The sequence below is a fragment of the Colossoma macropomum genome, unplaced genomic scaffold (assembly GCF_904425465.1).
Source record: "Colossoma macropomum unplaced genomic scaffold, Colossoma_macropomum, whole genome shotgun sequence".
NCBI classification, from domain to species: Eukaryota; Metazoa; Chordata; class Actinopteri; order Characiformes; family Serrasalmidae; genus Colossoma; species Colossoma macropomum.
The window spans coordinates 1,491,970-1,519,321 of NW_023494807.1; the positions used below are offsets into that span (position 1 = coordinate 1,491,970).

The 27,352-nt window shown below is 39.5% G+C and overlaps 1 protein-coding gene across 2 annotated transcripts; it reads right to left on the reverse strand.

Annotated features, from left to right (window-relative positions):
* Window positions 1-319: 319 nt before the first annotated feature.
* dnajb6a (DnaJ heat shock protein family (Hsp40) member B6a) lies at window positions 320-27,352 on the reverse strand. Of its 2 annotated transcripts, XM_036556373.1 has the most exons (10): window positions 27,214-27,352; window positions 12,020-12,121; window positions 11,160-11,269; window positions 9,709-9,768; window positions 9,323-9,430; window positions 8,872-9,018; window positions 7,568-7,796; window positions 4,874-4,944; window positions 2,465-2,590; window positions 320-596 (listed from the first exon to the last, which is right to left on the reverse strand). In XM_036556373.1, exons 2-10 carry the CDS (start codon window positions 12,082-12,084, stop codon window positions 529-531), a joined length of 984 nt encoding a protein of 327 aa, XP_036412266.1. In that variant the 5' UTR covers window positions 12,085-12,121; window positions 27,214-27,352; the 3' UTR covers window positions 320-528. The 2 variants fall into 2 exon arrangements, with proteins under 2 accessions (XP_036412266.1, XP_036412267.1); XM_036556374.1 differs by lacking the exons at window positions 320-596; window positions 2,465-2,590 and having other exon boundaries at window positions 4,139-4,944.

Here is a 27,352-nt window from a genome sequence, read left to right on the forward strand (position 1 = left end):
TAAATAAAAGTCTGTAATCGACTTTTTGTTTTGGTTGAAAAGCACTTTTTTTAGGAACTGTATCAGCTCATTTCACATTTACATGGAATTCAGTTCGACTTACAGTTCAGGTTTTATTCCAGTACTCTCTGAGGTTTTTCCCATGCCGGGTTTTCATAAGTAACCCAAGATCCATGTCATTTAATAGAAAACAATAGTGCCAAAGATCATTGCAACAGTCAAGTAAACAACAAATACGCAAGACAACAAAAGTGTTTCAAGATGCAAGGCCTTTGGCCAGGTATAATTTACATCTTTTTAGTAACTGCTTATGAAAAGAAAAGATTTTTACAGTTTTGTTAGTTGCTCAAAGTCGTGGTCAAAAAATTAGTTACACACTTTTAGTTAAGACGCGAAACAAGTTGACAAAAGCTACGTGACCTCTACAAAACAAGCTCGAAAAAAAAACTCCATTCAGCCATCATTCAGGTTATTCCACACTTACACTCCTGACTGCTGCAGATGTGCTGAGATAACGGCAGAAACATTTCAAGATTCTTTGTGCTTTTTTGTCTCTCCGTTCGGTGTGGCCTTCTTCCGCTTGACTCCACTTTGCTCTGTTGAGAAATATACTTTTCAGCATCCAATGACCCCCAACTTTTAAGAATTTTACGGTGTGCAGGAGTAGTTCACCCAAAAAGCCCAACACTGCAAATAATAAATGAAATCTGACAGTAATAATTAATAACAAACACTACTGAGTATGAGTTAACATTAAAAACAACCCGAAATAAAAACCCTTTTCACCTTATTAGCTCACTTGCCTGATTCATCATATCACGTAAAAAGACAAAATTCTTGCAATAGTATTAAACCCCCTTAACAGTCACTAAATTTGTCTGGATTACAAATGACACTGATATTTTGTGCCGTCAAAAGACTGACCTCACCTGATTTTGGTTTGATAAAGAACATATGCCATGGCTAAAAACACTAACCAAAAAATGCTGTTTGCAAAAGTATTCAACCCCTCCAATTTCCTCAGATAAAACATCTTGCCCTAAGGAGGATGCAGTTGGCTCACAACTGGCCTCTACCTGTGAATCATTACAGAAATCTGCCTTTTTAATAATAAAAGTCCCCTCAATTCAAGTACCTTTGTTCATACTGTGAATCTGAAGAAAAGGCAAAGAGGCTACAAAATAAGATCCAAGTGTTTGGATATCCTAGTGAGCACTGTTGAATCAATTGTGAGAAGATGGAAGCTGAATAAAACCACCAGGCACTGCCCAGACAAGGCCGTCCTTCAGAACTCAGCATTAGAATAAAAAGGGGCTTGTAGGGAAGTCTCAGAGAGGAAAACCATCACTGAAAGAGCTACAAAGTTCAGTGGCTAAAACTGAAGTGAAGGTTCACCAGTGAACAATATCTAGAGCCCTGCATACAACTGGCCTGTATGAGACGGTGGCTAGAAAGAAGCCATCAGTGAAGAAAAATCACATCAAAGCACGTCTGGAGTTTGTAAGGAAGCATCAGACCCAGCAAAAATGTGGGAGGTTTTGTGGTCAAATGAAACAAAATCGAGCTTTTTGGCCAAAATTTTGTGGCTCAAACCTAACACTACCTATTCCTCAACAAACACCATGCCAACAGTGAGGTATGGTGCTGGCAGTACCATACTGCGGGGATGCTTTTCCTCAGCGGGGGCTGGGCATTTTGTTAAAACTGAAGGACTGTGCAAAATACCTGGAGATACTGCAAGACAACCTCCTTCAGTCTGCTAAAAAGCTAAAGCTCGAGAGAAACCTCGCTATTCAGCGAGACAATGATCCCAAACACAAGGCCCAAGCAACACTGGAGTGGCTGAACAACAAAAAGGTGAATGTTTTACCAAGTCAAAGTCCATACGTCTATCCAATTATTATGCTGTGGCAGTATTTGAAAATTGCGGCCCACGAGTTGGCCAACCTGACTAAACCTCAAACAAATCTGCCCAGAAGAACGAGTGAACATTACCAAACATTGTGCAAAGCCGTCATTGCACAAGTACTAGTCTGAAGGGGTTGAATACTTAGACAAGCACCATTTTTGACTAAAGCTCTGCTGACAAAAAATTTGACTTTGAAAAATTACTTTTGGAGAGAATTGGTTTTCAATAAAAATGCTGTATAAGGGTCTTTTGTAATCCAGACAAGTTTAATACTTTAGAAGGTGCAATAATCCACCCCCAGTCAGATTTAACAAAACAAGCCTTTTCTGGGTGAACTCATCCTCGACATTGGAAACAAGAGAAAAAACAGTGAGCAAGCTTGAAGGTTGGTTAACTGGAAGCTGTCTAGAGGGCGAGATAGGCAGCTAGAAGGATTGAGGAAGAGTTAGATATAAAATTAAGACAGATAGATAAAAATTACATAGATAGACAAAAAGAAAGAGAGACAGACAGACACAGAGAGTGAGACAGACAGAATGATAGGTAGAGTCTGACCTTTAACTTGTGTTCTACTTTCTTGTTCCCGCTGGCTGGAGTGAGAATGGGAGGGGTTGGAAGAGGAGTGAGGGAGTGCTTTGCTCACTTTTTTGTTCTCCTCTTGCCCTAACTCAAGGGCCCTTCCTAGAGAGAGGGGTGGGGCATTTCATGAGGGGGGGAGGGGCAAACTCAAAAGACTCAACAAACTGCACAGGATTTGTTTTAACCTGCTAACTCAGTTTCAGCATATAATGCCTTGCAGACGCCACAATCATGCAAAACAGTTTACAAACACAGAACTGCATACTGTACCTTCCAGATCCACACATTAGCACTGAAAGCAGATGAGCACTGAGTCACAGTTAGTTCTGAGCCATGCATGCTTTAAAACTCATTTTATTTACACCTAAATACAAACTGCAGATTCTTAACAATTTAGAGGTTTAGCTATTAAAGCAAAAGCAGACAGCAAGTTATGTAATTCCATAAAACGCTTCAGACGTCTGGTTCCACTCACCGCTGTGAACGATTCTGACTTGGTAAGTTTCTCTAGAACGGCACATTTCACTTCAAACCACTCCGACTGAATTTTATACATACTAATGATAGATTTATGCAGAATATTTAATATCTGAAACATGATGAGTCTATATTTGTAATTAGGATTAATTGGATTGTGCGAAGGAGAAAATGCAACCAACTTCTAGAGGCCTCAGCATACTTCTTGCGAAACGAAATTCTCGAGGGTTGCGCGAAGCCGAAAGCATCCAAAAGCACGCTCGCGGTTTCATGTTGCCTATGAGAGTCCAGAATGCTGCCACCATTTAAAGTGGAATGGGAAAATTTGAGCAAGAAGCTGGAAAATACAAACCCAAAGTCAACCTACATGTTTTGGTGCTTAGTACTAGTTAGTATTACCGAATAATAGACGTAACACCTTACATTTAGGACGTATTCACTGTTTAAATCAATAAATACGTGAAAAACTGGTGTCTCTGCCAAGGCGCTCAGCGTACTTCTTGCCAAAACAGAGCACCTCAAAAAGTCATCCATCTCCGTTTCATGGCACGCCTCTTTTTACCGACCAATCACAGACTTTGTCGCGTAGTGTTTGTGAGTTCGCCCAGCTGCCATGGGCGCGACATGCCGAACGAAGCCTCCGAGTGACGTCTCGTTCTTGTTCGTTTTCTCCGCAATTATGTCATATTCGCTGAAGCCAGGCGAAAGTCGTATCCGCAAGAAGTACGCTGAGGCCTTGAGACTGAACATTTGAGGTGTGGAAAAAAATCCTTTTTCTTTGAAAAAACAGAAAGCGGGTTAGTTGTGGACAGTAAATACTGAAAATTTTGAAAGCATATTTAAAGTTTGTGCCCTTTTTAGTTTAATGTGTCCCCTGAAAAGTAAATAACGGATATTTTTACTGGAAAATAACTAACTAACTAACTAAACAATAAAAATAAGTATCAAAAATCGACAAGGCTAGAAGATGCATCTTCCTTTTCTTTTATTTTTTGCAAGTCAGTTTGTCTTGTGAAAACACTTGGTACGCACTATTAACTGCAAACATTTTCTCCTGTAGAAGGAACGAGGTTAGTTGCAAGCAAACATGCAGCAACGAGGACGGTGCGATGATCGGGTTAAAATCAATTCAGATCACTCTCCCAGAAAGCAAGACTACACACAGAGCCCAAAGCTGCCGCATCCTCAAAAAAGGATGAAACTCATATTTATTGGTTTGAAATTTGCTTACAAAGTACACAAAATTCATTTATATTCATATATCACTTACAGAATTAACCTCAAATCCTATCAGGTTATCTGATAACATTAAGACCGAACAAATTTGGCTGGCATACATGTATCCATGAAAAAAAACACTAGTCTTAAAAAAAAGAAAATTGCATATCAGTACACGTGATCTATCATCCTACTAACATTTACAAAGATATAACGTCAGACGGTCGGACAAGGTTATTGACAGGTTTTAAAAGAAAGCAAGGGTTACTTATTCAAATTCAACACTCCGTACTCAGATGGAAAAGCAAAGTCATGCTTTTGTTAAATGCACAATGCGCTTTATTCTTCTGTAGCACAAAAGCACTATTCAAAAGGCAATGTGCATTCATTAGGAAACTGAGATGCGGCAAAGTGCATACGTAACGGGAAAAAGAAATAAAAAACGAAACATCCCACACTATGGTCCCCAACAGAAGTAAACATAAAATGCACCCTGCACCAAATACTGACGGTCTGGATCATAAATATATTAACAAAAAGTTCAGAGACTACAATAACTTTAATCTAAAAATGCTAAGAGGGAAAAAAATTACATCTGAGCAAAAGTCCTAACTTTGCTTTGAGCTCAAGTTTGGGCTGAGCAGGCTTCAACAGTTTACTTGTGTTCCAGTCGGAGGAGCTGTTCCTTACCATTTATGGTTAACGACTTTAACTGTCCGTCTTCTTCAACCTCTACCCGCTCCTGCCCGTTCTCTACAATTCTGCATTGGGTTTTAAAAGTTAGTAATAAGCAACAGCACTGAAATGAGCAAAACAGCACTTCAGTCTCAGCCAGTATAAACACCAATTCCAAATTATATGGCTGATCATCATTAAATTGTTCTGATTCAGTGGACTGATATGAAATCTACAGGAACTATGCTAGAAAGACAGATTTCTTTATGATGGTGTTGATGGGAACAGTGGTTTGCAATATAAGTATGGCCATTTTATGTACTTTCACCCAAAATGACCAGTACACCTATATGCATCTTCTGAGTTTTTATGTGCTGATCATGGTACAAGTCGTAAAACTAAAAAAAAAAAATTCTTCCCAAAACTATGGCAAAAACAATACCTCAAACATCAGACAACATACGTGTAAACATTTCATGCAATAACTTTCTGCAATGTAGCTTTTGAAGGTATTAAACACTTCAGATAAAATCAACATTGCGAATAATTCTGAGTCGGCAAGTTTCTTATCTATTTGACTATAAATAGTGCCCCCTTGTGGAGAATATTCAGTCTGCTAAACGTGAGAGAGTAAGTGAGTGACTTGAGTATGCAAAACGGTTCCATGAGGTGTTTTGCATTTCAAAACATCAACATTCTATTGTGCCTAAAATAATCTCCTTTAAGGCAAAACGCTACAGATGAATAGGGACTCAGATATTCTAGAAGCTGGGCCTTTTGGTTCTCAATGTAGAAAAAAAGCTGATTTTGAGATTACTTTTATTTTAAGAATGGGCTTCGAAACTGCATCACCCACCCAGTGCGATCTCAGAAAACATGCAGCACTGTTGAAAGCTAAAAGGATAGACATTTACGGATAGTCTAGCCTATTTCTACAGGACACAAGCTTTTCAGTAATACATGACGTGACACGGTTGTGTCCAGCGTGGATGGAGCTAAACCTTTATTAATGTTGCTAAATTTTGGAAAAGATAGTTGGATGCAACTGGACATGAAGTGATGAAAAATGCTAAAATACACATTTTTATTCAGTTTTGTCATTTTTGATTACTGTTAAAGACCTGTTATAGATACAAATTATTAGGGGTGCGGGAAAAAAATCGATTCTTAGATGCATCGTGATGCGGGTGTGAACGATTCTGAATCGATTCACAAATGTCAAAAATCGATTTTCTGAATATTTAATTTATAACGTAATGTTGACGTAACGCATAAGGCGGAACTTGAAAGTGGGTAAGTGCAGCGCCCGGACAGCCCGGCACATAACAAAAACACAACTGGATGAGCGAGAAATCTGACCGGCTCCCTCTGCATTAAAGCCAGGTCAGGTCAGGAGTCACAACACAAATTAAGAAGAGCCATTTTGACTTTTCAGCAAAGATCAAACCAGCTTGGGAGCTGCAACATTTAATGTCCAGTATGTCTCAGTATGTGATAATGTCCCAGTATAGGCTAAACAATATAAACGAAAACGCAGATTTACTTCGCTCTGCTTTAAGCTTTAGTTCAGCTACAGCCGCTTTCCTCCCGTCTCCGCCAGAAAACCTCAGAAGTAGATCAGTTTCTTGTAAAATGTTTGACTGTTTTTCGAGGCTGAAGTCGCTTCTTATTCTCCAGCTTCTTGTTCGAATTTACCCGTTCACCCTTAAATTCTTACTGAGGTGGAACGGGACAATTCGCCACTTTTCAGTGTTTGACGGTCTCTCATTGCACATTTAACGTACCAGGAAACCAACTGCGCTGCTTATAAATGCGAATAATGCATCGCTGCTATGTGACCTGCAGTCTGCACGCCGGTTCTCAGTCGTTGCAAAACAGGGCTTTCGCGCTATGTTTCACACGACCCGTCTCAGGGATATTTTACTGACACTGCGATCCCCCCCCCCGTCTCTACAATGGGACCAAAACTGAGGTTATAAAATCACTAAAGAAAACGGGTAGAATAGCTGTAACGTGCTGCGTGGACGTCCATCACCACTGGATCTTATTTCACCGTAACTGCGCATTTTATCGCAGATGAGTAGCAGCAGCTTCTCGTGCTCCAAACAAGAGCAGTGAATGAGAGACTTCTAGTTCACTTACCACATCACTTCCATTTGATTTATTAATAAAGATATTGGAAGTAAATTCATTATGAATCATTACAAATACTTTGCTTTAAAAGCACCAAGTCACTTAAATAACAATAACACCGAGTCACTTAGTCACTTTAAAATGTATATTGTCTTTATATTCTGTATATATATTGTATATATTTGATATATTTCAGTTGTTTTTCTTATATTTTTATTTTTACTTATTTACTTTCTGTAGAGTGATTATCTGAGCCTCACCACAAACATTTCAATGCATAAATGTCCTGACATGTTGTATAAGTGACAAATAAACTTGAAACTTGAACTCGAAACTGGAGCTCACACAGTGAGAGAATATAAATGCTATATAGAAAAAAAGATGCATCGATAATCGTTTTATAATCGCATCGCAGCCTCTGAATCGTAATCGAATCGAATCGTGAGGTGTCTAGAGATTCCCGCCCCTACAAATTATTCAGACCAAAACTGTCATTTCTGTCTGTAGTGTCTTGCCTTAAAATAATAATAATACAGACCATTAGTTGGCCAAGCCTAGCATATCCAGCATTCATACCTTTTTGTAGTGATTTTCCTGCCATTTACGTATTTGGTTGAAGTGGACACGGAGCGGAAATTTCCCATTCCGCTGCCTCCTCCCCCAAAGGAGGTGGAAGAGAAGGAGGTGAAGCCCCCTCCGCCCAAGTGCCCCATATGCCCCATATGCCCCACGTGTCCCACGTGTCCTACGTGTCCTACGTGTCCTACGTGTCCCATGTGTCCCATGTGACTAAAGGTGCCAAAACCTGAAACACAAACATTCACAACATAGTGTCAGGCCAGAAACACACTCAACACAAGCACAGCAGCCCAAATGGCCACGCCTTGCCAGCATATTGCAAACCCCAGCTGCTCAGGCTTGAGAGGACCACTTGAGAGCACGCAGATAAACAGGCAGACTACAGTCTGTAATTGTAGAACTACAAACTTATGGTCAGTAGAGCTGATAAAATGCATAAAGAGTGTAGATACAAGGATGTGCTTTTACTGACATGGCTGGTCGGTGTATATAACGCATGCACTCACTGGATGGAACTTGCAGTCACTGCTGCTCTCACCAGAGACAGTGAGGAAAATGGGAAACTGCATTCTAACTATGGAAATCACATGATTTTCATGTTCGGGATCAAGATACTTTCCATGTGCATTTGCAAAATTCACAGAATGACCATTAGTTGCTTTGCCATGTCCAGTACTAAGAGACGAGATGACTTCAGCTTAGGGCAGGAAAACATTACTTAAGATTCAGCCTAAAATTTTAACTAGTAACTGAATCTCAGTTGCTGTATTATTAGTACAAAGTGGCAATCATTTACATTTATTATTACAGTTCATATTTGATAGAGAAGGCATATCTGTATCCGGCCAATATCAGCAGAAAATGCTGTATTGGTTATCAGAGGGGAAAAAGAATGAATGAATAAAATTTATGATATTGATTTTATCTCTGCATGTGTGTTCTGATAGTGAAACACTGAATATAGGACTTTTTCTGCCCTTTGCCCCTGGTCATTTCTGACACTGTATCAGCCAGGTCAGCATTTCATTCCATTGAAGTCAGTGGTCTCCAGTCGTGGTCCAGGAGAACTTCCTTAATGCAGAGTTTAGTAACTCCAACCCATATCCAATAAGCTGCCTCACAACATTACTTAACTCTACTACATCTGATCCAGCCAATCAGGGACTTGGGAAGAGGTTGATTAGCTGGAGCAGGTGTGGCAAATTGTGGTTGGAACTAGGCTCTGCAGGAAGGTAGATCTCCCAGGACCAGCTTCCAAAACCCATGATTTAAGTGAACAGCAAACATGGGTAATTTCTGACCTGGGTCAAAAGCCGGAAATCCCCCTCCGAAAGAAGGGAACCCTCCGAACCCCCCGAAAAACGAACCGCCCGTTCTGCTCCTGCTCATGCCACGCTGGTGCCGCCGCCCACCACCGAAGAACAAATCGTCACCAAACAGATCGCCCCCTGCAGGTAGATTGCAGACCAACAGCTCAACTAACAAATACAGCAACATCCAAATGTTTTACCACCACAAACGAGTAAACCAGTGACTTCTGAAAGCGTCACTAAAATTACGTATGCAAGCAACTTTTAACATGGCTTTCGTAAAAACATATGAAACAAAATTTTATATACATAATTAATAATTTATATATGTTATGCACATTATGCATTGTTGTATTACTAGATATTACTGACTCACACTGACACTGGATCAGCATTGGTATCAGTATCCGCTGATGTGAGAAAATACATACAAACAGCTCACCAAAGAAATCAGCAAACGGATCCTGACCACCAAAGAACTCTCTGAAGACGTCTTCTGGATTGCGGAACGTAAATCCTTCGAAGGGATCGCCGTTATGATAATGTCCCCCTTTGAATCAGAGCGTAACAGAAAATGAAACACAAGCCTGAATTACAGTTCTACTCCAGGCTCCTTTAACACTGTGGAGAATCTACAAGACAGCCAACAGAATCAGTGCAGTCGTGTTAATCAACTGTCACAGATCAATATGGTACAGCAGTCAAATAACAAAAACAACTCTCAATTTTAAGTCATTTACACCACCTTAACACATCATCATATAAGCTATTTCACTACTTACTAATAAACTTATGATACTAATACAGATATTAACGTAAGACAGTCACCTCCTCCGCTTCCTGCTAAGCCTTCTTTACCGTACCGATCATAAATACTCCGCTTGTTTGCTGAAAAGCAGAAGAGGGTTAGTGTAAAAGGCAATTTGACTTTTGTTAAAAATCAATCTTTAATCACAGAGGAAAACGAGTCACAATTAGTATAAACTGTAAAATACAGTGAGCTTCTAACATTTCATTGCTCTCCAGTCTCTTAAATACTGTTCAGTTGGAAACTAGACCTATATACTATACCTCATGTGACTAACTTGAACAACATGCAATTTCTTGGGACATCATACATGGTAAGTATCCAAAATATGCCACTAATTGTCGCAGAATAATACATTTCTACAATTATCTTTAGGAACAATACCTGTACAAAAGCTATGGCATGTTTTATATTTCATGTTTTATTACTGTTAAACTCAGCAAACACACAGAAAATGAGCACTAAAATGTATTAAAGTGTGTTTTCTGTGGAGGGTGTGTTCACTAATTTTCACTTAGAAAAACAACGTCATTTGACTTTTGCGTATGACTGAATTCCTTTAAAGCTTTGCTGCTAACAATAAAAAAAAAAACATTATGAAAATGTCACGATGCTACATTATATGTGCAAAAGTTTGTGGACACCTCAAATGTTTGTTTTTTTCTGAAATAAAGGGTATTAATAGGGAGTTTATCCCCCTTTGCTGAAGTAACAGTCTCTACTCTTCTGGGAAGGCTTTACATGCTGCGAGGATCTGACTGCATCCAGCCATTAGGGCATTAGTGAGGTTGACTGATGCTGGATTAGTTTTGGATCACAAACACCACGCCAACTCATCCCGAAGACACTGGATGGAGCTCCACCACTCCAGATGATGCAGTTCCACTGCTCCACAGCCCAGTGCTGGGAGGGGGGTGTTTTTTTTGTTTTAATTACTGTCCAAGGATCTGCCCAGTCACCAGAAAATGACCTAATTAATGGTGCGGTATTGCTGTTTTTTCACTGACAATGACTGAAAACTCAGTGGGCCAACATTATCGTGATAATTTATCACTTGGGCCCCCCAATTTCTTCCACACTTGACTACTTACATTAATATTTACACTCATTCCAGCAGTTTTCATTGTCTGTTTACATCCCTGTCTAAATATTCCTTCAGGTCAAATCAGTATATTCAGTGTATCTTTAATAGTCATTCTTATAAAATAATATAAAACAAATCAAATCAAATCAGCGCAAAATTTGACACTTCATGATGCACTCAATATTTTCCTACAGAATCATAACTGAATTTAGTTCTAAGGCCACAATTTAGAAGAAATGGCAAGACCAATAAAATTAGCTACTTAATTAATTTAAATAATCAATTCGGTCCCACCTACTAAAATGATGCAGCTGAGAGGTACAGCTGGGGTCTTTTTCAATTCATTAAGTTCAAAAACTAGAGATTTAAAATGACGTCACATCTTACCATCTGAAAGGACTTCATAAGCCTCAGATATTTCTTTAAACTTCTTCTCCGCCTCCTCCTTGTTGTCTGGGTTCTTATCAGGATGCCATTTTAAGGCTAGTTTTCTGTACCTGTAGCAGGAAGCAAAAGTGAAACATACAGAGATGTGAACAGGACAAAAGGAACAAGTTATACCGGCCAGAGTTCAGCACTTTGTCTCTGTTCAGGGATTAGAAACAGTTAACTTAAAACGAAATAAAAAGCTAAAATTTAGTCATTTAAGGCAAAATATAACATCATGATACCTCAAGAAATTTTCTTTATAGATTTCACAACATTTATTTTATTTCCTGAAATCTGATAAGTGACAAAAAGAGCCAGCAGTATAAATATTTTTATTAAACACTTCACATAGTGGGCGGCACTGAATCCAATTAAACAGGACTAATTATGCTCTGTTTGTAATGAAACAGGCAGTTATTCGTTGTTCTAAAAGTACTGATATCCACAATATATTAAAAAAAAAGCATATTGTGATGTCATTTATCACAATAACAATAATACACTAATTGCTCAGCACTAATTTCAATTAAGCTTTTACTGAATAAATGCAACACTTGGTGTTATTTTAATGGGTCAAATTCACACAATTCACAAAATATGCCATATTAGGAAAAAATAAATAAATAAAAAACACAGAAATAGAAATATTCGAATCCTAATTCTGTGAAAATAAACTAAAATCATAATGCTACTGACCAGCCAACCACATTTAAAACAGCAAAATATTTTCACCTATTTTCTCCCTGTTTTTGATTACATTTCTCAAACATCCCTGATGAAAATGTTCCATTAAATGTGTTTATTAACAAATCACTTACGCTTTCTTAATGTCATCCGGAGATGCACTCTTCTGCACTCCTAATATCTGGTAATACTCCAACATGGCTTTACGCAAAACCCTCAGTTCAACCGGCGACAACCTAAAACATTAACAACCATAAACTCAGAAAGTGTCACATAAGAACATCACATACAAATAAACAGAGGAACAAGAAGTCTGACAAAAATCATCCAGACACAGGCACAATGCTGTATATATATAAGGGGACAAAATAGTGACCGATATCAATACAAGAAGAAAAAGAAAAAACTAATTACTATTGGTTTAGTAATAAATCAGGCAATAAAAAAGATAAAGGTAATTATTAATTATATGTGTAGCCAGACCTGTTAAGTTTATTTTGCTAATAAATTTCATAAGTGTAAATAAACTAATTATGTAGTTTATTATGCATGTATAATGTAATTAATTACTATTACTATACTATGTAATCAATCATGTAAGTACACATCGTTACTGTCGGAACAAAACCTTGTATCTCAATTTTTGACATTTTATTTCTTTTTTTTAAATAACTGAAAATAACAACAAAATAATAAAATGATGTTATATTAACTTAAAGTTAAGAATGTTTTGGCTTTCTCCTATATATATATATATATATATATATATATATATATATATATATATATATATATATATATATATATTAGATACAAAGGTTTTGTTCTGACAGTGATATAAAATGATATAAATACATCAGGCTTAAGTTGGCAAGTGTTAAACATCCACCAGAAACCTTAAGGAGGATATAAAATGGAACCGTTTCGTATTTAGTTTGGTGTCAGAAACAGCGTTTAATGCGGTGAAGACCTCTAGGCCGCTATGACCCTAAAACGCTGGTTAGAAACGGCCAACAGCCAGGAAGGACAGAATAACGCCTTTATTCAAACTGCAAAATGTGAACATCATCTGACACTCAACAGATCATTCTCTGAGTCACTTTAATTTGAAGGGGTGTCTAAACCAACTCAGCATCACATAAAAATAACAGTACATAAATAAAAAACAAACAAACACAAAAAAAATAATAATAACCTTCAACAAATATCCCAAACCTCCTCACTTTTTAATCAGGTATAAAAAAAATTGTCATCAATATCAATACATCATACATCAACCACTGATACAGCTAATAATTCTGTTATAAAGCAGATTATTATGATTCTAATCCTAATCAGCTGAGCCACATTCCATGCTGCTGTAAAATACTCGACCGCCTCACAACTGCTGAAAAATCTGTGGCAGGTTCAGTTTTACCCTAAAGCCAAACAGTGATCTCCCACTGAAGCATTTCATATTCCACTTTTATCTATGCACTATTTTTGCAGCACACTGTTACCCAGACAACCCAAAGACCCCTGAGCTCAACTCTGTCTCAGACATACACAGAATCGCTCAATCTGGGTGACAAATCAGTACAAACCACCAAGATGACACTGAACTTATTAGTAAGTTGACAACATTATCAGCGTACAGTTCTACATCTCTAGCCACGTTTACATGCAGCCTAGTAATCCGTTAATAATCCGACTAATAGCTCAATCGGAATAGAATACGTCCACGTAAACACCTCAGTCTGAACAGACGAGTCCGATTGAGGCGACTGATCGAGGTGGCTAATCCTGTAAATAATCCGTTAAATAGAAGAATAATATCCGTGTAAACGCCTGTATCTGATTACATTCCCTATCGGAAGGTTTAAGTCCGTTCTGATCATGTTCGTCGCGTCATAGTGAAAGTTTATACCGTTCAACACGGTGGAGCAGAAACTGGTCTGAGGAGACGAAGTTTATGCTCTGGTCTTTAAAAGACGGCGGTGGGACGGACGTCCAGCTTATGTGTCTCAGAACACGACGTCTTCCTCTCGGCCTTCTTTAATACGGACATGTGAAGGACGTTTTCCGGAGTCTGACATCATTTTAAAGGAATTAAAAACACAAGCACTGCTCACTGCTGCTCGTCTCACGTGGACTGAACCTCACGTGATGTTCGCTGGCATGGTAACGTTTACTCTAAGTGCGCATGCGCGTCGTTTTGCATCGGATTACTTGTAGTGAGCATGTAAATGAAGATTTTCCATCAAATTGTTGAAGAGTGCGCATATAAACACCTCGGTCTGAATCTGTAATCGGATTGTATTCAATCGCACTGGCAAAAATCTGTGTATGTAAAAACAGCCACTGTGAGACCTTAAAGAGCCACAACATGGAGAAAATATATATATATATATATATATATATATACACACACACACACATACACACAAAGAGTTTGTTGCAGTACGTAGATACCGATACAGTTTCTAAACATGTCATTCATTCTCCAATCCACACTATATATAAATGGTTAATAACCTGTAATAACACCCCTTTTTGAACTCACTGGTTTTGTAACATCACAAAAAAGGGAACACAGCTGTGGCTGTTTATGAGAAGGAATAACGTTCGCGGACCAGTTAAAACTTTGGGAAATGGAAACTGCTGTCATAATAATCTCACAGTTTGACTTTTTTTACTTCAGTTCCAGTAGCTGTCAAACTAACTGACTCATTTAAAGTCATTTCGATTACGTGTTTGTGTTCCAGCTGTGCGCAAACTGTCATTGGCTCAGACAACATTTATCAGCCTCGATTGCGAAGTTAAAGCTTTCCTTGTGAGAACCTGAGATAAGATTCTAAAAGATGAAATTGCTAAATAAAAGACGTGATTTGCTTCTGTAATATGAATTTGTGAAAACTATCTTGATGTAAGATCTTAAGACCGAAGATAAAAGGTTTCTGGAATGAGGCCCCTGGTTATTAAGTTGAAACCCTCTTTTAATGGAACCCATTGGGCAGCTGCTGAATTTCACCGATAAACGTTTGTTTATGTAACATCACAATATTTCAAGACGTTTTCAGAATACAAGTCATGATATGTATTTAAGGCCTGCCTAAGCGTTAATCCTATCATTAGATTGCGAGTTCGATCCCCAGTGATGCTTTTTTTGGCCAAAAAAACTATGAATACTCCACGCTACACTAAATCAGACAAAACAGGGCTAATTATACTCTTTTATAATCAAACATATTTAAAAAATGGACGATATTCACAATGTGCTCAGAAAAAATATTTTGATTTATCATGATAACGATAAATATCGTCAGACTGCCCATCACCACATGAGTGTATGAAGAAAATACTAAACTACAGGCATTACAGCCTCACAGTACAGTTAAAATGAATCACAGACGAGAAAATGTCTTACCACAGTTTATGAAACTGCACCCAACCTTCAAACACCGGAGCGACGCGGCAAAAATAACTTTCGCTTTGCCTAAGCTTTTGTGGTATTTCTGTGAGATGAGGTAGAGCCTGTGAAGACTCTGCCCACAGCACCTCTGGTAATGAATCACCTCTGGAAAACTAGACTCATCTCTGAAAGAGTAGAAACCTTCTGACTGAAGAGTTCATAAAAAAAATATATATATATACCGTTCACAATCTAGTCAAGTCAAATTTATTTGTATGGCGCTTTTTACAACTGATGTCACAAAGCAGCTTCACAGAAATCCATTAAGGACAAAGTTTTAACATGAGATGTAAATCCTCCAGGTGAGCAAGCCAGGGGCGACAGTGGCCAGGAAAAACTCCCTCAGAGCTGCGGAAGAAACCTTGGGAGGAACCAAGGCTCACAAGGGGGGACCCATCCTTCTCTGGTCAAACTACCTACAAGATTATTATACTACTAATATTAATAGTAGTAGTAGTAATAGTTAGGAGTCCACTTCAGTGTAGGGTGGGCAGCTAGTCCAAGGCAGGTGGCGGTAGCTGGGCAAGTGGCGGTGACTGGGGCGTGGGCAACTGGTCTGAAGCGGGTAGCAGGAGAGCTCGACAGACAATCATCCATCAGTGTCCGGCCGGACAGGTGGGCAGTCGTTTACTCGGAAAAAAGGTAAATCTACAAGTTTTAAGTCCATTAGTTTTCTGTTTAAGTTCAGAGAAGCATGCTGAAATTTCTGTCTGCAGACTTTGACTATAAGCTACAAAATGCTGTGAATGAATTTTCCACGTTAGAGATATTTACACACATTCCACAGCTGCGAGCCACAGAAACGAAACTACAAAGCCCATTCATTTCTTTTAAAACAAGCACTGTGTACAAAATAAGGTACCTGAAAAACGTGTTTCTAAACAGCTCATCCATCGCTTTGCCCTTTATGGTATGCTTTCTGCTCAACAAGCTGATTCGGCTGAGGGACTATATGGCAGTCCTGTCATCACCACTGGCAGGACATGGAACCGAAACGAGATGTCGTGTACTTTATCTTTAGTAATTCAGATTCAAAGTGCCTTATGTTGCACTTCCATTTGCAGCAGTGGTCTAATTCACAATATTCCAGTCGCCAAAAGCTTAGCCTTGATCAACAAGGGCTACGACAAATGACCAGGTTTAAAATTAGTTAGTTGGTCCATTATTACTTTGATTAACTGATTAGTTAGTAGAGGGAAGAACTGCAGGTATCAGTCTGATAATGATGTGTAATTCAGCCAATTAATAGACAAGGATTAGTCTTCCTTTATTAAAAAGCTCCATAAAATATCTACTCTCTCTCTTCTTATTCAGAGTTTCTAAAAAAAGCTTTTATGTGTAGCACAGCAACAGATTTTCTGCATGAAAATTGCAAAAACAATAAAGAAACACACACATCCATATTTCTCCTCTAATGATAAATCAAAAATAAATGTGACGGCTCATCATAATGCGCGGACGCCAAGACTGAGATTGGGAACCCATGGCTTAGGGTGACGTTTCCTGATAAACTGGCCCGACTCACTGGAAATCAAAACATTGTTTGAATTCCTCTGTCACTTCCTAATGATCTACAACAATCTAACATTTTAGGCCTTCAGCTCAGCTTCTAAAGTCCTACAGCTCACTTGGCTGTATCGATTTATATGATCAGTTAATCCTTTATTAGTCCCACAACAGGGGAAATTCACAGTGCTGCAGCAGCCAAAGGAGAGAAAGGCACTGAAGAAAAGAAGTATTAAGAAGAGAATTAAAAACAAGGTATTAAACCTGTTAATTTACTTAATAAGGCTACAGTTTGTTACTTATCACCATATAGACTCTATATATATATAGAGGGAAAAAATAGATTCTTAGAAGCATCGCGATGCGGACGTGAACGATTCTGAACCGATTCACAAATGTCAAAAATCGATTTTCTAAATATTTAATTTATAGCGTAATGTTGACGGAAACGCAAAAGGCGGAACTTGGAAGTGGGTAAGTGCAGCGCCTGGACAGTCTGAGGCGGCACATAACAAAAACACCACTGGATGAGTGAGAAATCCGACCGGCTCCCTCTGCATTAAAGCCAGGTTAGATCAGGAGTCACAACACAAATGATAAGAAGAGCCATTTTGACCTTTCAACAAACATCAAACCAGCTTGGGAGCCACAACATTTAATGTCCAGTATGTGTCAGTGTGTGATAATGTCCCAGTATAGGTTAAACAATATAAACGAAAACGCAGATTTACTTCGCTCTGCTTTAAGCTTCGCCTACAGCCGCTTTCCTCCCGTCTCCGCCAGAAAACTTTTCCTCAGAAGTAGATCAGTTAAAAGTCTCTCAACGTTCGACTGTTTTACGAGGCTGAAGTCGCTTCTTATTCTCCAGCTTCTTGCTGAACTTTCCCGTTCCACCTTAAATTCTGACTGAGACGCCGAATGTAAATGCGGCACCATTTAAGGTGGAACGGGAGAATTCGAAAGAGAAGCGACTTCATCTTCGCCACTTTTTAGTGTGTGACGGTCTCTCACTGCAGATTTAATGTACCAGGAAACCAACTGCGCTGCTTATAATTGCGAATAAGTCCGTTCGTCTCCAAATGTTCGTCTGTCTTTCTCTTTTCCTTTTTCGTTCGCTACTAGCTCGGCGAAACCTCGCTGCTATGTGACCTGCACTCTGCACGCAAGTTCTCAGTTGTTACGAAACAGGGCTTTCGCGCACCCCCCTCCATATCATGAGACCATGCTGCGTGGACGTCCATCACCACTGGATCTTATTTCACCGTAACTGCGCATTTTATCACAGATGAGTAGCAGCAGCTTCTCGTGCTCCAAACAAGAGCAGTGAATGAGAGCCTTCCAGTTCACCTGCCACATCACTTCCATTTGATTTATTAATAAACGATATTGGACATAAATACATTATGGATCATTACAACTACTTTGCTTTAACATTACCAAGTCCTCACACAGTGAGAAAACAGAAATCATGTATAGAAAAAAAAGATGCATCGATAATCGTTTTATAATCGCATCGCAGCCTCTGAATCGTAATCGAATCGAATCGCGAGGTTCCTGGAGATATAAAATACTGAAGATTAAAAAAATAATAACAAAAGTAACAATATAATCATAATAATTAAAAAAAGCAAAAAATCTTTACACTATAAGGACATTTTACACATTTCACACAGAATATTGCTTAAGAAGTGTGTGTGTGTGTGTGTGTGTGTGTGTGTGTGTGTGTGTGTGTGTATAAAACATATATATTTATTTATGTGCAGACACCAGGAGAAAACCGCTGGACAATTTACCGCTCGGCTTTTCAAGAATTTGTCCTTTTTATTCTCCTATTCATTCTTTTCTCCGTCCAGCCAAAACCTAACAAATAAGACTAATATCACAACTCCAGTTTAAATACAGCAAGCATGATAGCGACTGAATAAAAACTGACAAAGAAAACTTTCATTTCATATAAATCATTAGCATTCACTGCATTTATATAGGCAAGATAAAAAAATCTCTGACAGCGCGGAACAAAGTTCTGGTGCTAAATAAAACCTAACGTTACTTGTTCAGCACTACTGAATATCGCAGTCGATAACTAACTAGGCTAACTTAGCGACTGCCTTGTAGCTAATGTTAAAGCTTCAGTCTTAAAGCTGTTACAGATTACCTTGTCATGGCAAAGCTTCTGAATCCACTGTTGTCTTTACTTAAAATACTAACTAAAAATCTTTTCATTTTTTATAAAATTGTACAACATTATTTCTTGACAAATTCCACACCAAAGGGCCAGCAAACATATTCTTGCAGACCACTCAGATCACCAAAGGGCCGGTGTGGCCGCAGGTTTTCACTCCAACAAAGCAGGAGCACCTGATAAACTGACTTAAGACCTGTGGTGGAGCCTGAAATTTTGGTCTAAACCCAAACGCAGCCTGAGAATAGTCAACCTGAACCACACCAGTCCAAACCTGACCCGAACCACATCGGGTTTTTAGCCCAAAAGTGACTCGGTTTCCACAAAGCTCGGTCAGAAAGTGATTCTACCAGCCTATGACCACCTAAAGTCCAGAATAAAAGCTGACAGGAGAGCACTGGCTACACTGGATGGACAGTAACAGCCACTGGATCACAGACAAATCAAATATTAAAATTTTAAAACACAATAAAATGATCAGCTGTTCAAAATGAAGTTTACATTCCTCTTAAGTAGATTTTTGCATAAGGCAATGCTTTGGAAAAACCTTTTTTTTTAATCTGGATAGATTTTCCACACGGCACTGTTCTCACACTGTGCGCTGCTGATAGAGACCCATCTATAAAACTCCATGCATCTTACGGAACATGTTTCATATTACATATGGACCATACAACATAAACATACTTTTGGCCAAACAAATTAAATTTCCTTTTGGCTGCACTGATCTGTAGTGAGCTTCCTGGACTCCTATTCGTGACAGCGCGCCAGATTACAAATTGTTTTAAGGTTGTGGAAACACAGGAAGAATAGAGTCCTCATATTTTTGCTCTATTTCAGCTCTAAACACACTGAATCCCCGGTACAGGAGCGCTGAAAGCTGAGACAGAGCAAATATGCGGACTGTCTGGCATGAGAGGCCTGAGAATGTGATTTAGAATCACTGTCCAAGCCAAATATCTATCTTCAGCTACAAAACTGAAACTGCAAAGCGGTGAAACCTTTTCTTTTAAGACATGGTCATTTAGTCCTGTCTGAAATATTTGAATAATGTGTTCTCAGAGAGCTCACGCATTACTTCAGTCCTTCATGGTATGCTTTCTGCTAAGCAATCCTATTTCTGCTCAGAAGCCGTGTGATGGCCCAGAAGACCCACATTCCAGCCTCAAATCACATTAGGATCTATATTCGTTAAGTTGGGCGCTATCTGGTTGCTTCATTCCTTGAAACTGTCTCCTAATATAATGTACAAAATACAGTAAAAGGGCTGAAGCGTCAAAAACGCGTATGTGCTGTAAAACCGTTTATGCCGCTTTCCCGCCGTCTCGTTCTGCATTATTTCAAAATTAAAAAAAAAAAAGCAAAAGTTTGGTCATCTAATAGGTGAACAAAGCACACAATTTCCAAGCCATCATTCAATAAATGTCGAACCATCTAACACTTGCTAAATGTTAAACAGTGCTGCTAACTGTGAGAGAGGAGCTGGTTAGCAGTAGGGGTGCAGGAAAAAATCGATTCTTAGATGCATCGCGATGCGGACGTGAACGATTCTGAATCGATTCACAAATGTCAAAAATTGATTTTCTAAATATTTGATTTATAACGTAACGTTGACGGAACGTAAAAGGCGGAACTTGGAAGTGGGTAAGTGCAGCGCCCGGACAGTCTGAGGCGGCACATAACAAAAACACAGCTGGGTGAGTGAGAAATCCGACCGGCTCCCTCTGCATTAAAGCCAGGTTAGGTCAGGAGTCACAACACAAATGATAAGAAGAGCCATTTTGTCCCAAAAATCAAACCAGCTTGGGAGCCACAACATTTAATGTCCAGTATGTGTCAGTGTGTGATGATGTCCTAGTATAGACTAAACAATATAAACGAGAGCGCAGATTTACTTCGCTCTGCTTTAAGCTTCAGCTACAGCTGCTTTCCTCTCGTCTCCGCCAGAAAACTTTTCCTCAGAAGTTGATCAGTTAAAAGTCTCTCAACGTTCGACTGTTTTACGAGGCTGAAGTCGCTTCTTATTCTCCAGCTTCTTGTTCGAATTTTCCCGTTCCACCTTAAATTCTGACTGAGGCGCCGAATGTAAATGCGGCACCATTTAAGGTGGAACGGGAGAATTAGAAAGAGAAGCGACTTTAACTTCACCACTTTTAAGTGTGTGACAGTCTCTCGTTGCAGATTTAATGTACCAGGAAACCAACTGCGCTGCTTATAAATGTGAATAACACATCGCTGCTATGTGACCTGCAGTCTGCACGCCGGTTCTCAGGGCTTTCGCTCTATGGTGCACACATCCCGTCTCAAAGCTCCTTTACTGACACAGCGACACCCCGCCTCCGTCTCTACAACGAGACCAAAACTGAAGTGATAAAATCACTAAAGAAAACGGGTAGAATAGCTGTAACGTGCTGCGTGGTCGTCCATCACCACTGGATCTTATTTCACTGTAACTGCGCATTTTATCACAGATGAGTAGCAGCAGCTTCTCGTTCTCCAAACAAGAGCAGAGAATGAGAGACTTCTAGTTCACCTGCCACATCACTTCCATTTGATTTATTAATAAAAGATATTGGAAGTAAATTCATTATGGATCATTACAAATACTTTGCTTTAAAAGTACCAAGTCACTTTAAATAACAATAACACAGAGTCACTTAGTCACTTTAAAATGTATACTGTCTCTACATTCTGTGTATATTCTGTGTATATTTAATATATTTCAGTTGTTTTTCTTGTATTTTTATTTTTACTTATTTACTTTCTGTAGAGTGATTAGCTGAGCCTCACCACAAGCATTTCAATGCATAAATGTCCTGACATGTTGTATAAGCGACAAATAAACTTGAAACTTGAACTTGAAACTGGAGCTCACACAGTGAGAGAATATAAATGCTATATAGAAAAAAAGATGCATCGTTAATCGTTTTATAATCGCATCGCAATCAAATCGAATCGTGAGGTGCCTAGAGATTCCCACCCCAGTTAGCAGTAGCTTAGCTAGCATGATAACAGCTCTGCTCGAATCTGAGGGGGTGAAGTCAAACAACTGTAATTGAAGAGACAGAAAGGCGAAATTAAGCCTGTTTGGATCTGTAGCCTGATCAGCTACCTTAACGTTAGCTTAGCAATCAGCCTACAGACCCAAACCCCTCTGAATCTCACCAACTGGTGCTCTGCTGAAACGAGTGTAGATGATAAAACTAATGTGTGAGAGAGTAAAAGTGAGCGAGTGGTGTTGGGACTGAAAGAAAGCCGAAATCAAACCTGTTCTGTGGTGTTCGGCATTCCTGCGTTTTGGCTAAGCTAAGGATAGCTTAGTTAGCAAGTCAGACCAGCTAACTGGTGCTGAAAAGACACCTGTTTAGAGTACATGCATCACTGCATTGTCACCTGCATAACATTTATGCGATCGTTGTATGGCTGTTTTAGTATAACACTGCTGTCGGAAGAAAACCTCGCATCTCCAAAATGGTAACTTTACAGGAGAAGGAAAAAACATACTTTATTTTTTATGTAAGTCAATGGAACCAGAATTTTTTACAAGTCATTTTGGGGCATTTCTTGTGGTCCGTTCTTCATGAAATGTACACACGATGTAACAGGCAACAGGCAGTTTTAAATTATGTCAAAAACTGAAAAATGACAAAAATGGAGATACGAGGTCTTTTTCTGCATCTGTATAAAAGCGTACGGCAATACTTTTACTCTCTACTGAAACAAGGGACTGTACATATAACATTGCTTCACGATGCCCATCCTAAAATAGGATTAATGTATAATTTCTGGGATGACGCTGTTCCCTGCTACACCTCTGTGCGTATGAAACTTCCTTCCTGTGTTATTACCGCCCTTCTCCACCCTGGACATGTAGAAACCTGGATGTGACTCCACACAAGAAGCACAATACGCTGGATTATGAGCAGGGGAAATTGGCAATATGTGATCACTGTAATTAATTAAGACACAAAACTCTTTTCTGAGTGTATGATGGGCTTCATCAGTACTTCCAGAACCCTGAACAACTGCATGAATCACGAAAAGACCCACTGTACAACAACCGCTGTATAGCAACTTAATAAACTGTGTAGTAACAAGTATGTGTAGTCCACTCAAACGCATGCGTCAAACACAAGGCCCGCAGGCCAGATCAGGCCCGCCACACAATCCCATCCGGCCTGCGGAAGTATTTTAATTTTCTATTATCATTTGCCCGTTTCATCATGTGCTGGACTACAGTTCCCAGCATGCACTGCAACATAATGTGCTCAGACTCTCCTACACCAACAACAATCTATGGGACAGAAGTTCTACACAATTCTACACAGTTCCACACCAGTCATTTCTCCAAAATGCATTTCAGCTGCAGTTCAACCAATATAAACACTGAACATCAGCTCAGCAGCTCGGAAACTGAGCCCAGGTCTTAATGAACTTGCAGCAAAGAAAGGATGTCAGGTGTTTAGTTCAAGCAGATAGGTACGTTTAAAAGACTGAGCACATGGAGACATTTAAATTTGGAATATTTCAAGTGTCCATGTAATATTTCAAGGTCTACTACAAATGTCTGTATTTTACTGTTGAAGTTTTTGCATATTTTGAACGAACGATGGCCAGTTTGGCTTAAAGCACTACATTAATTATAAATTAAATAAAACATTTTTTTTCTCTGGCCCACAGATTTGATGAGATTTCTAATGTGGCCCTTTCAGTGCTCTAGAAAGTGATGTGTCAAGTTACACACTTGTGTTAGCCATTTTTAACATTTTTCGCGTCACTGTTTTCTGATTTAACACATTGTGTTAAAAGTCTCAGCGGCTCTAATTGTCTAGGTAGAGACAGAATGTGTTGTTTCTAACACATCTGTTTTTAGAGTGTAGTAACAATTAGTAGAATATTAGCCTTTTTTATATTTAATACTCTTTTATTCATTTATTTCTGCCATTTATTTGACTTTTTCCCTCCTCTTTCCTCTTAATCGCTTATTTTTGCAAACGTTTAAATAAAAACGGTGGTCGATATTCATCACTGTTCTGATAAACTACGTCACTTTATGCTTTTCTGAGCACATGTCGCATTTTTTGATATCACTCGCAGCTGGTGGCCGTCCTTTACATCGTGTGAAACTTCCATGATGAACGGACCAACAGAAATGCACCAAAATCACTTCCTTTACAATAACATCGCATTTTTTCACATTCGTCTGAAAGGGTACTATTTCGGAAACACGTTTTTCTTTGGACAGCAAACGCAGACATATATACTACATGTCTAAAGTGAGGATTCAGCCACAGAAGCATGAGTGAGGCCAGGTATGATGCTGGATGATTAGTTCTGGATTATAAACTCCACTCAAACCCATCGCAAAGGGACTGGATGAAGGTCCATCTCTCCGGAGAACGCAGCACCACTGCTCCACACTGCTACTCCAAAGCATTCCATGCTATAGTTGATGCTTGTTTATGGAGATTATACAGTCTGTTTCTGCACAATTGAATGCCAGTGTCAGCAAGCGGTTCGCCTGAATTTACTAAAAGGGGTGTCTGGATACTTTTGGGCACAGGTCGTTCTCCTCAACTCAAACCACAGTACCTTAGAACCTAATTTAAAAAAACCCCATCAGCGAGTTATGTTATCGTTCCTGAACATGGTCCTTTGACGCGTGGGCCACAGCTACTGACTCATGGATGTCTGACCACATTCTTTACTTCACACATCCCACAACCGGAACTGTCTGGAGTTTTCGGTGTCTAGTGTGTGCAGTAAAGCGATGAGTGTTTCCATTTCATGCTTATGAATATGAGAAATCTTGACATAAAATAACAGCCTTAAAAACACAAACTGAAAATCAAAAACAAATTTTAAGTTAGATAAAACATTTACATGAGAACTGTAACAATGCAACACAACCACTGGCTGTTCATATTACCTAAAGGTGAAGTTTGAAAGGGGAATTTGCCGACACTTTCGCCTGCTTAGGAGGAGGTGTGAATTAGGGATGAAAGGATCAATCGGCTATTTCTCTACTTTAGCCAATCCTGAGATCAGTGACGAAACTCCGCCTGAGGCGCCAGGATGTAACTGCAGCACAATTTAAGGTGAACTGGAAAAATGTTAATGAGAAGCTGATGAATACGAAGCCAATGGATTCTATATCGCTGTAACTCGCTGTGCGAGCTTCTCAAAGAGCACTGAAGGGAAGGGTGTGTTTGTTTTGCGCACCCGTCTAAGCGTTGACCCCATCATCAGGAGACTGCGAGTTCAGGAGTGGTGTCTCCTGGAGTCCAAGAGAGCACAACTGGCCTCACTCGCTTTGGGTGGGTAGGATGCCCCCCCCACCGTCTCCCCCATCACTCACTGCGACGCAAGTCAGCTCAGGCGTCTGTTAGCTGTTGTAACAGAACTGGCGCTTAGCCTTCTCCTCCAAGCATGTTCAGCTGTCTAATGACGCTGCATCCAAATTGGGGAGAAAATTAGGAAAAATCCAAAAAATCACTTGTGGGCCCTAAAATGTAGCATCCAGCCCCGCCCTCGACTGGTTTTGGCCATCAGCTGATCATGCTGAAAGGTGATCAGCAATCAGTATCGGCCTAAAAAACACTGATCGGGCCAGGTCTAGTGAAATATTTAGCTGCTTCTAAGCTCAACTAATTTGTGCAGTACAAAATTAATAAAACTGAAGTTAGTAAACACTAAATTTAAGTACAGCTGGTCCAACCAACCCCAGTTCTCCAAATCATTTTAGACCAGCGGTCACCAACTCTGGTCCTGGAAGTCCACCTTCCCGCAGAGTGTAGTACCAACCACAATCTGCCACACCTGCTCCAGCTAATTAACATCTTCAGAAGTTCGTGATTGGCTGGATCAGATGCTTTAGTGTTAGCTAAGGAGGCAGCATTTTAGATGCAGATTGGAAACTCTGCAGGCAAGTGGGCCTCCAGGAGGAGAGCTGGTGACCACTGATCTGGACCTTCCTAACCACACATCCCTGTTTATTTAGATTCACATCACTTCTTTGCCTGTTGTCACTGTAAATAACACAAACAAAAATGAACAGCTAAGAAGAGAATAAAATGTCTTATTACATATAACAGTGAGTTAAGGTCATCAAGTTCTTGTGTGCCAGATTACAAATGCTGGGTCACAGAACCAAAACAACCCCTCTAACTTTATTTTTTATCAAATATTTGACACTGTAAGCCACAAATTTAGTTTTCTGTTGACTTCTCCATGGCACTTTCATGCTTTAGTATAGAAAACATATTTATAGTTCTCTATATTCAGAAGTGCTGCCGCTCAACAGGAGCTGAAGGGGAATTCCACTGATTTATCTAAAATTTCTGCATAATTCAGCGGTTGAGATGTTCAGCGTGAAACAGTTCGTTCGTAGAGAAACCTACGGCCTCAACCCACTCTGAATGGCTGTGTTTACCTCTCAACCATTTAATTATGCAGAGTTTTTGAAAAGTTTGGTGGACTTCCCTTTAGAGTGCTGTGGAGAAATGCCTCTAATTTAGCATGGACGAGTTTTAGCTGGCGAGCGATGACATGTAGAACTGGATATTGTTATTATTCTAATCATTATTATGATTATTATTGATATTTAGTGTGGATAGTAACCTAAATGACCCAGATACTAACACACATCGTGGAAAACGACCCCGCTTTTCTGTCAACACAGGAACCAAACCCATCGTCCTGAAATTAACCCAGCTTCTCCACTGAAGGGATCCATTTTAGAAAAAGGATTATCTGCTACGTAAAACAATGACCACTTTTAAAAAGATATGGCTTTAAAAATGTCTTACAGCAACAGGAATTTGATCGCAAACCTCCTGTTTAATGCTACGTTTACAGTGAATGGCTAAAGGTCTAATTATTCGGCTCTTCTATGGATGTTTATGTTCAAAGCAACTGCGCCATGCCGTTAGCTGGACGAATTAGCCTGGTCTGCATTAACAATCTGTGTAACATCCAAAACATCTCTCGGTCGTCTCGGCCTGTCTCATTATTTCACGAATACGGAAAAACGGTGAAGGAAAAACGGTTCTAGCTTTGCTCATCGTTGGCTATATTGTTCCTATCCTGCGTTAGCCAGTTAGCTCTCCTCCTCAGCAGCACAGCGGAGTTTCCGTCTAAACAGCGTTAAATACGGAGTATCTCTTTATCTCTTCCTCAAGGTGACATACCTTTTTCTCCGCCGGCGGCAGGTGTAACTCTCTCCCGGTGGCGATTCACTGGATTTATCCTTAAAAATGGCTTTGTTTTTCCGATGTACTTGCTAACAGAGCGAAAGCCCCACTACAGTGGCTTTGCGCATGCGTGATG

Bases quoted from the DNA above. Each gene is read 5' to 3' on its own strand.
- dnajb6a (XM_036556373.1), bottom strand. From the start codon at position 12,084: ATGTTGGAGTATTACCAGATATTAGGAGTGCAGAAGAGTGCATCTCCG. The intron at 9,019-9,322 runs GTGAGCTGTTTG...ATCTACCTGCAG, and splicing joins TCCGTTTGCTGATTTCTTTG to GGGGCGATCTGTTTGGTGAC. The intron at 597-2,464 runs GTCAGACTCTAC...ATTTCTCAACAG, and splicing joins AAGTAGAACACAAGTTAAAG to AGCAAAGTGGAGTCAAGCGG.